This window comes from Podarcis raffonei, chromosome 9 (assembly GCF_027172205.1).
Source record: "Podarcis raffonei isolate rPodRaf1 chromosome 9, rPodRaf1.pri, whole genome shotgun sequence".
Taxonomy (NCBI): domain Eukaryota; kingdom Metazoa; phylum Chordata; class Lepidosauria; order Squamata; family Lacertidae; genus Podarcis; species Podarcis raffonei.
Genome location: NC_070610.1, coordinates 23,563,626 through 23,580,178, shown reverse-complemented (window position 1 = coordinate 23,580,178; position 16,553 = coordinate 23,563,626). Strand labels below are relative to the sequence as shown.

The following is a 16,553-nucleotide window of genomic DNA, read 5'->3' as shown; positions in this document are numbered from 1 at the left end:
TCTCGCCACTCCGCGCTTCCCAAGAAACACGACAGCTGTTCTGTTCGCAACGTCCCGGCCGCTTCTTTCGCGTGTGTTTTTTGCAGGCTGGGCTTGACGTCAGCGCGCCTTTCTCGAGTTGCCGTCGCGGCGGGTTGGGAGTTGGTGAGGCAGAGAGCGAGAGAGAGAGAGCGGACGACGCTGTTGCCTCACCAGAAGCTGCTTCCCGCGCTGCGCTCCCCCCCCCCCGCCCCGCGCTGCTGCTCGGTCCGGAAGGCGCCGCTGGTGGCACGCCGCTGCGCCAGAACCCGCGGAGTGGTGCATTTAGCTGACGGCAGAGGAGCGGGAGGAGTCCTCCTCCTCCTGCTCCTCCTCAGAGGGAGCCGAGGCGCCGGCAAGAGGGGAGAGCGGGGCGCGGGATGTCCAGGAGTGAGGCGCTCCCTCCTGAGGAGAAGATTCTCCTCAAGAGAAGATTCGAGCCCTCTAAGTGGGAAGTGGGGGGATAAAGGGGTCTTCTTCCCCCTCCTCCTCCACCACTCCTTCAGCGCTGAACGAAACGGGACCTGTCTTGTGGGGAGCCAACGAAGGAAACCGCTTCTCTCAGAAAGGAAGAAGCCGCTTCTCCAACAAAGGCGCCCCGCGGCAGGCGGCAAAACACCCTGTGAGGAGCAAAAAGGCGGGATAAGCGGACGAGCGCTCGAGAAGCCCCTTTCGTGAGAGGGAATCGCCTGAGGTGTATAGAGAGAGCTGGGGGCAGGCGCACGCGCGTGCGCAATCGGGGTTGTGCCACCGAGTGGCCTCTTGGCCGGCCAACTGAGGAGAAAGCAGCCCGGCCGCTCGGGCGCGGGAAGGGGGAGACGAGCGCGCACGTGGCCACGGAGGAAGGCGAGTGGGTTGGGCGAGCCCGCCCGCCTTCCGCGCCTGCTGCGCGCGCGGCGTCCGGAGGCACTCTCGGAGCGGCGGGCGCCGCCGTCCCTTCCCGCTCTGCGCGCGGCTCGCTGAGGTAAAGCGCCTCAGCCATGGCCCTCAAGGACGGCGGCGGAGGGGTGAGCGGCGGCGGCGCCACCATCCTGCCCATCAGCGACATGGTGTCGTCGTGCTCCTCTCCGTCGGCGCCGGGGTCGGTGGGCGCCTTCCCTGAGGTGGTGGAGCTGAACGTGGGCGGGCAGGTGTACGTGACCAAGCACGCGACGCTGCTGAGCGTGCCGGACAGCACCTTGGCGCGCATGTTCTCGCCGCGGCGGAGCGCCCCGCGGGAGCTGCCCCGGGACAGCCGCGCGCGCTTCTTCATCGACCGCGACGGCTTCCTCTTCAGGTACGTGCTGGATTACCTGCGCGACAAGCAGCTGGCGCTGCCCGAGCACTTCCCGGAGAAGGAGCGGCTGCTCCGCGAAGCCGAGTACTTCCAGCTGGCCGAGCTGGTCAAGCTGCTGTCGCCCAAGGTGGCCAAGCAGAGCTCGCTCAACGACGAGGGCTGCCAGAGCGACCTGGAGGAGGCCAACTCGCCCGGCAGCGGCGAGCTCCTGGTGGCGCAGCACCAGCAGCAGCAGCGCAGCGCCGGGGAGAAGCGCGCCGGCTTCATCACCGTGGGCTACCGCGGCTCGTACACCACGGTGCGCGAGAACCAGGCCGACGCCAAGTTCCGCCGCGTGGCGCGCATCATGGTGTGCGGCCGCATCGCCCTGGCCAAGGAGATCTTCGGCGAGACGCTCAACGAGAGCCGAGACCCGGACCGCCCGCCCGAGAAGTACACGTCGCGCTTCTACCTGAAGTTCACCTACCTGGAGCAGGCCTTCGACCGCCTCTCCGAAGCCGGCTTCCACATGGTGGCTTGCAACTCCACCGGCACCGCCGCCTTCATCAACCAGTACCGAGAGGACAAGATCTGGAGCAGCTACACCGAGTACATCTTCTACAGTAAGTCCCCGATGCTCTTCCTTCCCCGGTGGGGAGAAGCTGAAGGCGGAGGCTTAACGCCTAATAATAATAATAATAATAATAATAATTTTATTATTAAGACTTGCCTGGAGAGCTCAGTTGCTTAGAGCATGGTGCTGATCACGCCAAGGTTGCAGTTTTGATCCCCTTATGGGGCAGCTGCGTTTTCCTGCATTGCAGGGGGTCGGACTAGATGATGCTTAGAGCCCCTTCCAACTCTACAATTGTTGTTGTTGTTTAGTCATTTAGTCGTGTCCAATTCTTCGTGACCCCATGAACCACAGCACGCCAGGCACTCCTGTCTTCCACTCATGCTGGTAGCTTCAACAACACTGTCCAACCATCTCGTCCTCTGTCGTCCCTTTCTCCTTGTGCCCTCCATCTTTCCCAACATCAGGGTCTTTTCCAGGGAGTCTTCTCTTCTCATGAGGTGGCCAAAGCATTGGAGCCTCAGCTTCAGGATCTGTCCTTCCAGTGAGCACTCAGGGCTGATTTCCTTCAGAATGGAGAGGTTTGATCTTCTTGCAGTCCATGGGACTCTCCTCCAACACCATAATTCAAAAGCATCAATTCTTCCGCGATCAGCCTTCTTTATGGTCCAGCTCTCTTCCATACATCACTACTGGGAAAACCATAGCTTTAACACTCCACAATTATATGACTCTATTTATACCTTGCCCATCCGGTTGGGTTTCCCCAGCCACTCCATGGTTCACAAAAGTGATTTATAAACTTTTTTTTAAGGCTCCACAGTGACAGATGGAGCTAAATCGGTCTCTAAACATGTGCAGAGTGCATTTTAGTCTCCCTCCTAAAGGACATGGGGCAAGGATGGAAGAACAGAGGGATCCTGGCAGCTTTCCATGCAGTCCTGCATTCTCTTTTGAAGAGTTTCCAACCAGATGCTGCTGGGAACCCCCAAAGCCAGGTTCCATCCCTGACAGTGCTGGCTTTAGTTGCTGGGATATGCAGGTTAGGGTGTTGCTAGGTAATTGAAAATATTTTCTTTATTTCATCGCTTCAAAGATGTAGTTGGTCCCTTTTAGAATTCTGCATTAATTTGCCCAGTGCTGCGGGCACTCATGTGTAGAAATGTCTCATTGCAAAGAATCTCGTCTTGTAAAGCCCACTTAGGCTCATACATACTGCAGAGGAAGAGAAATTTCCATGTGGAAAGTAGCTAAATAAGTTACAACTTAACCATTAACTACCACTGCACCAAGTATACCACAAATCTTTATCCCTATACGTAGTATTTAAATGTGTGTGGCAGGAAAAAGAAGAGCCCCTAAGCCCTCAGTTTCCAATGTGTAATCTATTTCGACTTGAAACAGAACATAGTCCTGGAAACCCAGCCAGATGGGTGGGGTATAAATCATAAAATTATTATTATTATTATTAACACTTTTTGAACAAATTCATTGAGATTTGCATACCATTTATACATTGGGCGCCTGTGCAGTGAAATACCAGTAGGAGGGCAAATTTGACTTTTTCAGGATGAGAAAGCTCTTCCCTGATGAGTTTAAGGACTCCTGACATTGTTTCATCCCAAGGCAGATACACATATTCATGTTCATCACCCACCAGCTCGCTATTCTTGATAACTCAAAGCCAAATATGTGAACTGTTTTCCTGAGAAAGTATTCCTTAACTTGAAACTGGGTGATACAAAAAAGTTCCACATGTGGTGATATATACCATCATTTTGTACTTGAGTATGTGAATATGCATGTGTGAAGTGGAACTCAACCCGTATTTTTAGTACTCCAAGAAGTTGTCTTCTTGATGCAAGTTGTTCTTGATCATTTTACTTAGAACCAGTAACTTAAATCAAGAGGATCAAGTTGAAACTTACTGTGGTGGCACCAAGTCACTATCAGCTTATTAATATTATGGTTGTTGCAGTTGTCAGTCTTTGGAAATTGGTGAATGGGTTCTTAAATTTAAGGTTCTAATATTTTTCCATGCAAAAAGTTTGGAGCTCCCCGTCTCTGCCTGTAGAAACTATTTGAAGCCCCCCAAAACCACAGCCTTTCTTGCTTTTTAAAGAAAGGTTTAGAGAGTGATGCTGTTTGACTTTGAAGGTTTCACAGAGTTTGTTGAAGGAAGCTTTGCACAAGATTAAAGCAGGCAATGCTAGAAGTAAGGAAGGGTTTTTAATATTTCATCACTACATTTCCTTCCATTCTCATTAACTACAAAGTAAACAGACTCCATCTGGACACATTTCAGTGGAGGACAGAACAGCAAGAAGAGTCTCAGTTTTCCAAAGGCTACTGAAAAGATAAACCTCAAAAAGAAAAAAAGCAAGAAGCTTCTCAGTAGGGAAAATTCTTTAAATAACTCTCTCTTAGGTTCGGTGTGCATAAGTGTACTGTACAAACTTCAAGACATTTGGAAATGAAAAAAAAATAAACTGTAGCTGCATACTGCTAGACGGCATCCTTAAATCTCACAAAGTACATGTTGTGTTGAACGGTAAGTAGGAAGTGATTTGAACTAAAGAAAAGCATAACTGGATTCCATATGCGAACGTCTGTTTGGCAGATTTTCCCTTCCCAAGTCTCAGTAAGCTTTAGGTCTTTTAAAAAATGTTTGAAAGGGTTTGAGTTAAGTCCTGTATATGAGAGACAGAGTGGAGTGAGTGTAATTTTTCCTATTCACTGGCTTTTGTGGAGGTGCCTGTGTGTTTATGCTTTTGCAATGGAGGGAACTACAGATAGAGGAAATTGGAGCACTCTAGTGCAGTGGCTTTGTGACTAGGAAATAACTGCAATTTAGCACTTTTAAACAAATCAAACAAAATATAATGGGAAGTCATTTATGGATTTTCACTGATTGGCATATTAAGCAGCAGCTGAGGACAACTCATGCACCCATTAGGCTTTTTGAAATTGCTGCCAGCTTCCTACCTGTGACCATGTGCAGGAGAAAACATGTTGCAGGTCATTACACATCTGCCCCTTTTTTGCAGTGATATTGAAAAGGCTCCTCACATTTCATGTGGCGGCAGCTGCTGGTTGCAGTGATTTAAGGAGACCACCTTGAGCTTGGTGGTCATGCGAATCGACTTTGAGGGCCAAACTAGACACAAAGTTAATTGCATGAATGTAGTTAACATGCACTTTAAAACATTAGTACAGTGGTACCTCGGGTTAAGTACTTAATTCATTCTGGAGGTATGTTCTTAACCTGAAACTGTTCTTAACCTGAAGACCACTTTAGCTAATGGGGCTTCTGCTGCTGCTGCGCTGCCGGAGCACAATTTCTGTTCTCATCCTGAAGCAAAGTTCTTAACCTGAGGTAATATTTCTGGGTTAGCGGAGCCTGTAACCTGAAGCGTATGTAACCCAAGGTACCACTGTATGTAAACAGCAGTCACAGGGAACTTGAGGTAGCATTGCAACCACAGGGAGTGGACAGGGAGAGTTTAACCCTTTCACGGTTCCCACAAAATACACCCAGCTGCTACTTGTACTGGAAGGTAAAGGTAAAGGGACCCCTGACCATTAGGTCCCATCGTGGCCGACTCAGGGGTTGGAGTGCTCATCTTGCTTTATTGGCCAAGGGAGCCGGCATACAGCTTCCGGGTCATGTGGCCAGCATGAGTAAGATGCTTCTGGTGAACCAGAGCAGTGCACGGAAACGCCGTTTACCTTCCTGCTGGAGCGGTACCTATTTATCTACTTGCACTTTGACATGCTTTTGAACTGCTAGGTTGGCAGGAGCAGGGACTGGGCAATAGGAGCTCACCCCGTTGTGGGGATTTGAACCACTGACCTTCTGATCAGCAAGTCCTAGGCTCTGTGGTTTAACCCACAGCGCCACCCGCATCCCTGTACTGGAAGAGAAGCCTCACTTTTTGCCACTTCAGCACTAAGCATACCACTTACAGTCATGCAGCTCACAGCTCATTCCATTCTGCGCCCCTTCACCCTTCTTTTCCTGTCAGTGTCCTCCCTATCCCACCCCACTTTTACCTTTCTAGTCTGTGCCCCTCCTTGTGGTTCATTTTGACTTTTAACCTCATTTCTTCCGCTTTGATGTCCCCGGTCAAATCCTGGGCTGCTTTCTGCCCTCCACCTATCTGGTTCCATCTCCTTGATGTCCAAAGGTTTTTCTGCAAATATGGACTGCAAACATTAAACAAGCAGACTTTCCCTGGTACCTCCAATTATTATCAGTTTGGCTTGTGAAAACATCTCCAGAGAGGTAGGCCAATGGAAGATGGTGGCATGATGGTGCTATTTGTTTTTTGCCACTTGTTCCCAAAATCTGCATGCTTACAAATCAGTCTCCAAATCTATTGTTCCAGCTTTTCTTATAGGTGTAAAAATAACTATCAGAATAATCTTTGTGTTGCAGAGTCCTGTTGAACACTGAAAGTGCAATTACTAAGTTTTTTCTCAACTTTGACTTCTGCTCTAACATACTATCTAGACTTAATTAATCTCTTCCTTACTACCTCCTGTATCAGGAACAATATTTACAAGGACTTCTACCTGCCACATAAAGCTACTTATAAATCCTGGCAAGACAGAGACTCTGTGGGTGATTGGTTCTTGCATCTGAGAACTTGGGCAACAGCCTGCCCTGGAGGGAATTGTACTCACTCTGAAGAAGTAGGCAGGCAGCCTGGGTTTGCTCCTGGATCCAGCTTTGTAACGGAGGCCCAAGAGATTTCAGTGAGGCTGGTTTACTAGCTTCAGTTGGTACCACAGCTGTAATCATTCCTGAATCAGGAAAGGTTAACCACAGTAATTCAGACATTGGTAACTTCAAGACTGGATTACTGAAGTGCAGTCTGTTTTTATTATTATTATTATTATTATTATTATTATTATTATTATTATTATTCCCCGCCCATCTGGCTGGGTTTCTCCAGCCACCCTGGGCGGCTTCCAACAGAATATTAAAATACAATAACCTATTAAGCATTAAAAGCTTCCCTAAACAGGGCTGCCTTCAGATGTCTTCTACAAGTCTGGTAGTTGTTTTTCTCTTTGACATCTGGTGGGAGGGCATTCCACAGGGCGGGTGCCACTACTGAGAAGGCCCTCTGCCTGGTTCCCTGTAACTTGGCTTCTTGCAGCGATGGAACCGCCAGGAGGCCCTTGGCGCTGGACCTCAGTGTCTGGGCAGAATGATGGGGGTGGAGACGCTCCTTCAGAGTGTTCTACTGATTTTATCTATGTTTTGTTGATAATTTATTTTTGTCAGTATTTTTATTCATTTTCAAATTTGTGGCTACTGTTCTATTTACTAAAATGGTTCAGTTTTATTTTGTATAGCACTTTGAGTTGGGGGCGGTGGTGGTCTGTAAGTCTTTCTAAATAAATCATCAATGGGGAAAGCCCTGCTGGGTAGCTCACTGATATCAGAGACTCTTTGGGTGGGAACATTGGACATAGCCATCTTTGTTGTGGTGCCTTAGCTCTGGGTTACCCTCCCTCAACAGATTGGTCTTATGCTTCTGCTTATGGCATTCTGTTCTGCGCTGGAGACTTAAAAAAATAAAAATCCAACAGGGTTTTGGATATGTGGCTTTGCTGACCCTAATATTACTTTGTGTACCCAGAGTCCTTCTGCTGTAATATTTGTATCTGTTTGCTTTTTGTTTCTTTGATTATTTTTGTACTTTGGGGTTGTCTTAGACTTGTGAACCACCTTGAGTGTCTCATATTGAGGCAGAAGTTTGGGATAGAAATGGTTTAAATAAATAAAATTCTCCCAGCAACTATAGTGCCTTTGGTTACCACTCTGAGTTTCATGGGCAGTTGTTTTAAACTCAGCCTCTGTCTATGACTAGCAACCTTTTGGATGCTATGCTGGAGTCTGCAGGGGACGGGACGGGACACATATCTAACACTGAGGCAGCTTACTGAACCAGACTTGCTTAGTTTCAGTTGCAGGCCTGCATTATGTGCAGTGAAACCATTATCTGAGTTACATGCTCTGTATTAATGTGTCAGTTAAGGACATAAGAAGAGCTTGCTGCCAATGTCCCATCTAATTCAGCATCCCATTCTCACAGTTGTTGACACAGCTCTTCAGCTAATGTGTTTACAAGGTCAGGGTTTCTTTTTTTAATGGTAAGAGGGGTGGTCAAATTCAGTTTGCTTCTCCACAAAAGATTGTTTGCACATGGCTGTTAATGTCCTTCTTCATTTGAAAAACCCAGTGGATCTTAATGGAGTTCACATTTAACACGTGAAAGATTCTGGGGCTATCTGTTCTGTGCTACTGTGGCTAAGCTTAGGTTGATTCTTGCAATAAATGCATTAAAAATATAACTTTTTAAAAAAAATCTGTCCAAATAATGTTGCTTAGTTTTCCATCTGGAGTTACAATTCTCTGCTCCCTCTGCATTGGTGGTTGCGGAAATTGTCACAGCCAAGCAAAAGTATTTTATCATCAGCCCTTTTGGGACATGAGCTCATCATATTCTTTTCTTAATATATACCTATAAAACATATGACACCTGTCCCAAAACTGTTGGAGGGCAGACTGTAAACGTAAATGCATCACTGGAAGAGATGAAATATTTTCTTTCTGAATCTGTTGACTTTATAATACCGCTGAATATCCTGAAGAAGTGAATCACATTGATAGCACATTGATTATTGGATGTAACTTAAAGTTTGTTTAAAAATTAAAAGAGAAAGTGTCAGGACAGACTTTTCATAAGTCTACCTTTGTCAAACAGTAGCATCAAAACTGTTCTATAATCACAAAGTTTGTTTGTTTCTTTATAACCTGATATTAAGGGGCAAACCCTCTGAAGGTGGCCAGCAAAAATATAATCAAACAACCATATATATATAAAAGTTCAAGTTACCTGCAAACAAGTTGTAAAGCAAGTTACCTATGCATGGCTTAGAGAGAACTGCATTTAAGCAGTATATAAATTATCAAAATAAATAAAAAATAAAACAGCAGCAGTTAAAACATGAAAGCCAGCATAAGGCCAGAAGTCAAATGCCAAATCAAATAAAAGAGTGTTTACAATCCAATTAAAAGTCATTAGCGAGAGTGCCATAAGAACTCCCTCTCCAGGTAACTATGAGGCCACTACTGAAAAGTCCTTGTCCATGGTACCTGCCAACCTGAGAACTCTTAGCATTGGGGACAGAACCTCTGAGTTCATCTCCAGGCCTGTGGTAGAGGCAATCCTTCTGGATCCCAACTATTTAAGGCCATTAAGAACTAAACTAGCAGTTGAAAGTGAGCCCAGAAGCAAACACAGAACCATTGTAACCTGGTACATTAGTATCACATAGTTCAAACTCCCATCTGCCACAAGCATCTTGGCTGCTGCAATCTGTACTAGTGGAAGTTTTCAAATTGCCTTGCATGGTCTAAAGTATTATAGGAATCTATCATGGATGTAACCAAAGGTGTGTATGACTGAAGCTAATAGTTAATCATAAGAAGTTCTGAAGATACATGTCTGAACTCTGCTCTATCCTCTGCATCTTAATACTTAGGGGAGTTGCTTTCTTACAGTATGTTTTGTGAAAAAAGTATTGGACTGCTCTTGCATTGTGAAAAAAGTATTGGACTGCTCTTGCATTCATTCTAGAACAGGAGCCTTCAACTTGTTCAGACCAAGGACCTTCCCTAACACAAAACATGCAGCATGGGAACTATTTTGTACCATACTTGTCTCAGGGCTCAGCAACACTTCCACTTGTCTCATGCCTAGAAAGCATGGGTGTGAGTGGTTTTATGCTGGACCCACACTTTCTAGGCATGAAAAACCCACACTTTAGCTTTAAACAAGGGCACATGCCAATCCAGACAAAACCTGATTGATGTTCTGATAGAGCTTATGAGGCAAGCAAAGTCTAGGTGAGCCCTCAGTTCCTCTGCTCTCTTCTTCTGTTCTTTCGGGCTCTCTCCTCTCTCTGTATTCTTTCATTCTCTTTCTTTTATGGCAACTCCCCCTGGGAGGGGGGGAGCGAACATGAAACTCCCCTAGGTTGCATCATGTCCATGTTGTACTCCTGATCCACTTGTTTAAAACCAGGGTTCTAGACATTCATGGACAGCCTTGCAGGATCTACTTTTTTTACTAGAAGCCAGGTGCAGAACAGTGTTGAAGGAGGCAGAGCCAGATGCAAAATGGCGCCTCAACTCATGTATTGAACCATGTGTTCCTCCCAATCAGGGATTCTAACTGCCTAAATTGGGTGGACCAGTTTTGCACGTTATTTACCTAGGGGCTGCCTCTGTCGTGTATGCAATTTGAATACAAATTGCCTTTCTGAGGGGATAGGCACTGCAGATAGGGAGTTATGGTGAATGAAAATAGTTTTGAGTCTCCTTGGAAACTAGAGTTGTTAGGCACAAAACTACAGATCATCACCCCTTTTCATTTATATTGTGAGCTTGGGGGAACGTAACATTTTGAATAGGCAACTTGCTCAAGACTGCCTGGCACTTCTGGAAGTCTGAAGCGGCCCTGAGGCTTCAGGAGCAGCTTAATTTTGTTTGGGGTGCTTCAATGCATACCTGTTTAGCACCTTGGAAGACCCCCAAAATCTCTCTGAAGTGGCTTGATTCAGCTCAGGGGTTTGTATGAGCACAATGCACTTTCTAATGCATATACTTACAGGCCTCACCTAAGGTGACTATAGACAAGTAAAGATGGGGAGGTTGGTTTGTTGATTAAATGTGTGCCAAAATGGAGGCAATAAAGTTTGCCTTGTACTATTCTGTTTTTTTGTGTTGGTTGGTCTACTCTTAATTACTGATTCACTCTGTTGCTACGGAGTAAAAAGCATTAGTTCTACCTAACTCTTTATACAATACTGCAGCATTTTGTAAAAGCTTCCAGTTTTGTTTTATGGTTCATATTTTGACTGTCAAAAGTCAAGTCATATCAATAACATATAGGTTTCCAAATAAATATATGCAACGTTATCCATAAAACAATTAGCATTCTTTTGGGGGGTGAGTTGGAGCATGTTGTTTCCAAATGCTGTTGTTGTTGTTTTTAATTTTAGTGATAGTGTCACCTGTATTCTAGTGGAAAAGTGTGTGCATGTTTACACACTTTAGCTAATGGGGTCTAAACCACTGAGCCTAGGGCTTGCCGATCAGAAGGTCGGCGGTTCAAATCCCCGTGACAGGGTGAGCTCCCGTTGCTTGGTCCCTGCTCCTGCCAACCAAGCAGTTTGAAAGCATGTCAAAGTTGAAGTAGATAAATAGGTACCGCTCCAGCGGGAAGGTTTCCGTGTGCTGCTCTGGTTCACCAGAAGCAGCTTAGTCATGTTGGCCACATGACCTGGAAGCTGTATGCCGGCTCCCTTGGCCAGTAAAGCAAGATGAGTGCCGCAACCCCAGAGTCGTCCGCGACTGGACCTAACGGTCAGGGGTCCCTTTACCTTTTAACAATATGTCACTATAACAGCACAAAGTCTCATTTCTTGGCTCCAAGCAACAGAAGAACATGGGGCTTCTCTCATCACCCTCTGCCAAAGGGCAATAACTCATTTGACATGACAAGGGTGGTGCTGACCCCATTACTATTCCACTGTTAATACAGTACTGGATACCTTCAGACAGCAATACATTGCCATGGGTTTATCACTTCTGTTTTTGCACAGAGCAGGAAGTAACGCTGAATACTATAACTGTTGTCACTACAGTTCAGAAGTGGAAACAAAGTAAAATTTTAGTGCATCTTTTCAGAATTATCTGCAGGGTAAAATATCACGCACATTTCTAAGTGCTGGATAAAAAAAAAGTATTTCAAATACCTAGGTATCACTATTCCCCCTTTTCAGTTCTGAAAATTACTGTGATTAGGTTTGTTGGAAATACACAGCTTTTTCTGGCAATTACAGCTTTTTCACTTAATATGTCCCATGTAGCAATCTTGAAGAGTGCGTGAGAGAAGCCTAGTAGATGGAAGCAAGCAGCAAATATTAAATTCTACTGGCTCAAATTCTCAGAATAATATCAAGATATTTAACTTTTTTAAAAAAAGTGCTAGAAACTAGTTTTGTTTTCCAACAATGCTAGTGTGGCTACTCAGAGCTTATCCAAAAACATTTTATTGTTGCTTTCAGAGTGACAAAATAATATGGTTAAATGTTACAAAGAGTTTTACATAATTTTCAGGGTAGATATTTCATTGTGGCACAGCTCTCTTTGAATTAATGAAGGGGTCAAATGAGAGCCCATGGCTGAATACCTGAATTACTCTCCTGAGACACATCTATCTGCCTTATTCTCCACTCAGAAGTGGTTAGAGTTTGAGTTGTGCCCCAAGACAAATGTTTCTATTGACTATGAGATAGAAAATATGTAAAAAAATTAACAATGTAGCAGTATTTACATCAAAGAAAGTAATATGACCATGATTTCCATCCTTTTAAAGCCCCCTTGATTTCAAATGCTAATTGATCTTTAATGATCTTAAATGACATTTAAAACTTAGATTTTGCCTGATGTGGATCTTGAAAATACATTAACTACCAGCTTATTTTGGTACGAATATGAGTTAGATAATCATTGATGTGGAAACTGTATTCCTTCCATCATTTAAAATACATGGTTGGATGTGATTATCATTATTGCTTTTTGTTGGGAACATACATTCTACCCATGCTCAGAAGCAGTCTTGTTTTAATATTTCGCATGTTTAGAATGCGAGACGCCCCTTACTTAGATGGCAACATAGTTGGATTATTTTCATTAGAGCTAAAATGCAAATCAATTAATAAAACTTTCAGTTTAACATGTTGTGTTAAAAGCTGTTCATGTTCATGTCAAGCTCCAAAACGCTGCAAAATTACAGCTGTTAAAGATGACACCTTTAAAAGACATGTTATTTAGGCAATATAGATATGATATGGTATGGTATCCTATCCCATGGTTAGTTCTAGCTTCACCACTACCTTGGAAGATGGATGGCTGTCAGTGGTGGACCTAACCCAGATCTTCAACCTTGCCTCTCCTACACTGCCAAGTTTCATATCAAACATTTTCTAGGTATAAACTATAGAACCTAGTTCTGCCCCCCCCCCCCAGTTTCTCAAGATAATGCCAGAATGCAGTTCTGCTTACTACCCTTAACACAGGACCACAAGTGTGGCCCTATAATATTTAGTTTTTCACATGCACACTGGGCATTTTAGACTTGAAGGATGAAAGAATGCCTCACATCCAGCAAAAGAGGTCTGAGTGTGTGAACTTGCTCCTTGCTTCCTCAAGAAAAGATGAACACACTAAACAAGGCAGAGCGTTCAACCCCAATTCTGTGTGGTTGTCTGCTCTTCTTTGACACTTTGTTGGCATAATTCATGATGGAGACTCTTCCTGAGTGAGTGAAAATGGTGCTAGTATTGCCCTTCCTGATACTGCTCAAAACCTTTTAAAAAAATGTCAGTACCAATTTTTCTTTCCCATCTTCTCACTGCTATCTGACTCTCCTGCCTTATAGACCAAGTGGGCAGCAAGGAAGAGGGAGAGCTATTGTGAGAGGGAATTAAAGATGAGTGATGGTGGGTGATCCTGGCAGTGTAGAACCACCACAGGATGGAATTGTCTGTAGCTTGTGCTATATTTGTTCTACACTTGCTTTCCCATTTCATTTAGGCAATAGGGACAAGAGGCACTTGCTTGCTGCTGGGAAGTTGGAGTATATCACAAGTGTCGCAAAAATTATGTAGTTCAGAATGGTTATTGGGCAGCCATGCCAACTTCAGGTACAAAGCTTGACTGAACTATACAAAGTGCAACCATCAACACATGAAATCTGGTGCTTTTTATGTGTGTAAAAAATTCAGTTCCAAGTACACTTTTTAGGGAGTGAGCCAGCCAGACTTCTGTGACTTACTTCCTTGTAATTACCATCTAATTGCCCTGCATATATTTGAATTAATATACATATTTGGCAACATTCTCTTAGCAAAATGTTTTACAATCTATTCTGTTCCTAGCCTGAAAACTTTCACAGCAAAAAATATATCTCTGGACCTAAATCTTATTTTTAAAAATTGTACTATGCTTAACAGAATAAAACCTACTTGCACTACTGCTAAAAAAAAGTAACCTAGAAGACCAGGAGAGGGATTTTAGCATCATAGTAATGAGCTCCTTAGAATGTTCTGAATAGATGGGATACACTTATTGATACTGCTCTATAAAGATGTCTGAATTTATGCTGTGATGCTTCCTTTAGTGGAAAAGCTACAGGGCTTATATCATCATTGTAAAAGAGGTCTTTGCTCAACAAGAAACAGATGCTGCAGAGTAAACATCATGCATAGTAATAAGGTTTCATTGCTGGAAATTCCTTAACTGATATTACTCTTACCTTCTGGCACCTTAAAGATTCCACCCCCCCCCCTTTGATCACTTCATGGGGAATCTGTTGATAAAAAGCTGCAGTGACTCGATTGAGGAAATGCTAAAGATATTTGAAATGTATGAACTATATTGTTACTTGGATCAGACTGCATGTCGGATTCCCGCCCCCACCCCCTGCATGACAAAGGCTTCACTTGTTTAATATTAGCATGTGAGTCCAGAAGAATTTTGCAAACTTTGCAGCACTTGGCTGTTCCCAATCAGTGGCAAAAGAGATTGAAGGAAAGAAGCTGCATGGTTGGAACGCACTATTTTTTTCATGTGTTACCAGGGTAGCTTCTTGGATTGAGAACTTTGAGCACTTCCTTGTTGGCTGTTGTGAAGCTCTGAATAGTATGAATCTTAATGAAGGCAGCCTATGTTGCATGCAGCTGGTTTGTGCCTGGGGACTAATTCTTGACAATACGGCAGAATAATCTGCCCTAATCAGTCTTTTGCCATGAAGCTGCTAGGTAGCCTTACACAAGCAACTCACTCAGTCGCTCCCTCCTGATAACGTTGCAGAATAGTGCCTAGAGACAATTTTTTAGCTTCACAGCATTCCCACCTCATCACGCTTTCCAGGATAAGGTTAGGGAGCCTGAACAGAGATCGTTCCTCCACTGTCTCCCTCTGCCCTAATTTTCACCATAACATTCCATGGATAAACTGGGCTGAAACTCAGGGGGAGAGCATATACTTTGCATGCAAGAATCCCAGATAAATTCCCTGGCAGCTCCCTAGGTGTCAGAAACTGGCTAGATGAGAAGTGGTGGAAACCGTAGGACCGAGAGCCTTGCCCCCTGGGGAAAGCCGAAGTAGAAGATTTGGATTCTCGATCCTGGTGGTGGACAAATGGACACACCTGAGAGGAGGGGAAGAGCTGGGAAGTACTGGAGATTGGGAGCTTGGAGGATGAGGAAAAGGAGGAAACAGGCAGGTGCCCCAGCACAGAGCAAAGACAAGGACCAGCAGCTTCACCACAGAGCCACCCTGACAGTTTTTCTGTGGACAGCATGCAAGCCTCCCCCCCAAGGCGTCTGATTCCTTTCACAGAGCAGAGAGCAAGGCAGAAACAGAGAGGGTCCATTGGGGCTCCTTGCCAGTGGTGTCCAAACTTTTTTCAAAGAGGGCCAGATTTGATGAAGTGAGGGCCGCGAGGGCTGATGATCAAAGTTGTTTACCTTTTTTTAGGATTGAAGTTGTTGAGTTTTTAGCATTTTACCCCAAAGTTGTTGAGCTTCTTTTAGGGTTGAAGTTGAAGTTGCTGAGGTGTTTTTTAGGATTTTACCCCAGGAAATAAACTGCCACAGGGGCTGGATTAAACTGACCAGCGGGCCAAATTAGGCCCCCGAAGTGGACTTTGGACATGCCTGCACAGAGGGAGGAGCCTGACACATAGGGAATGGGGTGAAGTGGGAAGTACAAGCAAGCCCAAGCAACAAGGTTGGAGCATACTGCCGAGGTCTCCGTATGTTCTCTGTTCTGCTTCCTTACTAAAGAAACTTAACTGCAAGTTAGCTGGTGTTTCCCTGACTTTCTCTGATCTGCAAATGAGCTGTTCTCCTTTTTCAGTTCCCTGACACCAATTAGGGCTGGGAAATACTCCTGCGTGAAACTGCAGAGAGCGACTATGTGAAGCATAGAGATCTAGGTAGACCATGGTTTGACTTTTTGTAAGGTGCCTTCCTGTGTTTCTATGCTTTCAATATCCCCTAGGTTATATAGGCATGTAGGTCCATGCCAGGCCATTTGTGGCTTTTCCTTTTTAAAAATACATACATACATACATACATACATACATACATACATACATACATTTAAAGTTATGCATTTCTGCATACTTAGGGAATTCCCCAAGTATGTAGAACTGTAACCATCCCTTGTTTTTGGATATCCCACTTGGCACATCTCAGTTTGGTACTGGAGGGAATGACAGTTAGCTTTTTGGATTGGATTACAATACAAAATAAAAACGCTGATTTTTCTCCTTTCATTCCATTTTTTAAAAAGGGAATTTCCTGAAAATCAGTTAAACAACTTGTACATGTAGTTCACTTAGGCTTTCCTTTTCTTTTTTGAGACTGGAGAAGCTATTATACTGTTGTACCTTGGAAATCGAACAGAATCCATTCTGGAAGTCTGTTTGACCTCGAAAACCAAATCGCAGCTTCTGATTGGCTGCAGGAAGTTCCTGCAGCAAGTCAGAAGCCACGGAAGCCCCATCGGACATTCGGGTTCCAAAAGAACGTTCGCAAATTGAAACAATCACT

At 44.6% G+C, this 16,553-nt stretch overlaps 1 protein-coding gene across 1 annotated transcript in view; it reads left to right on the top strand.

Moving 5' to 3' along the window:
• Positions 1 to 232: 232 nt before the first annotated feature.
• KCTD8 (potassium channel tetramerization domain containing 8) overlaps positions 233 to 16,553 on the top strand; it is a 44,079-nt gene continuing 27,758 nt past the window's right edge. The window contains exon 1 of the mRNA XM_053402700.1: positions 233 to 1,896. Coding sequence (XP_053258675.1) covers positions 999 to 1,896 — 898 coding nt within the window. The 5' untranslated portion in view covers positions 233 to 998. The remainder of the gene's footprint in view (positions 1,897 to 16,553) is intronic.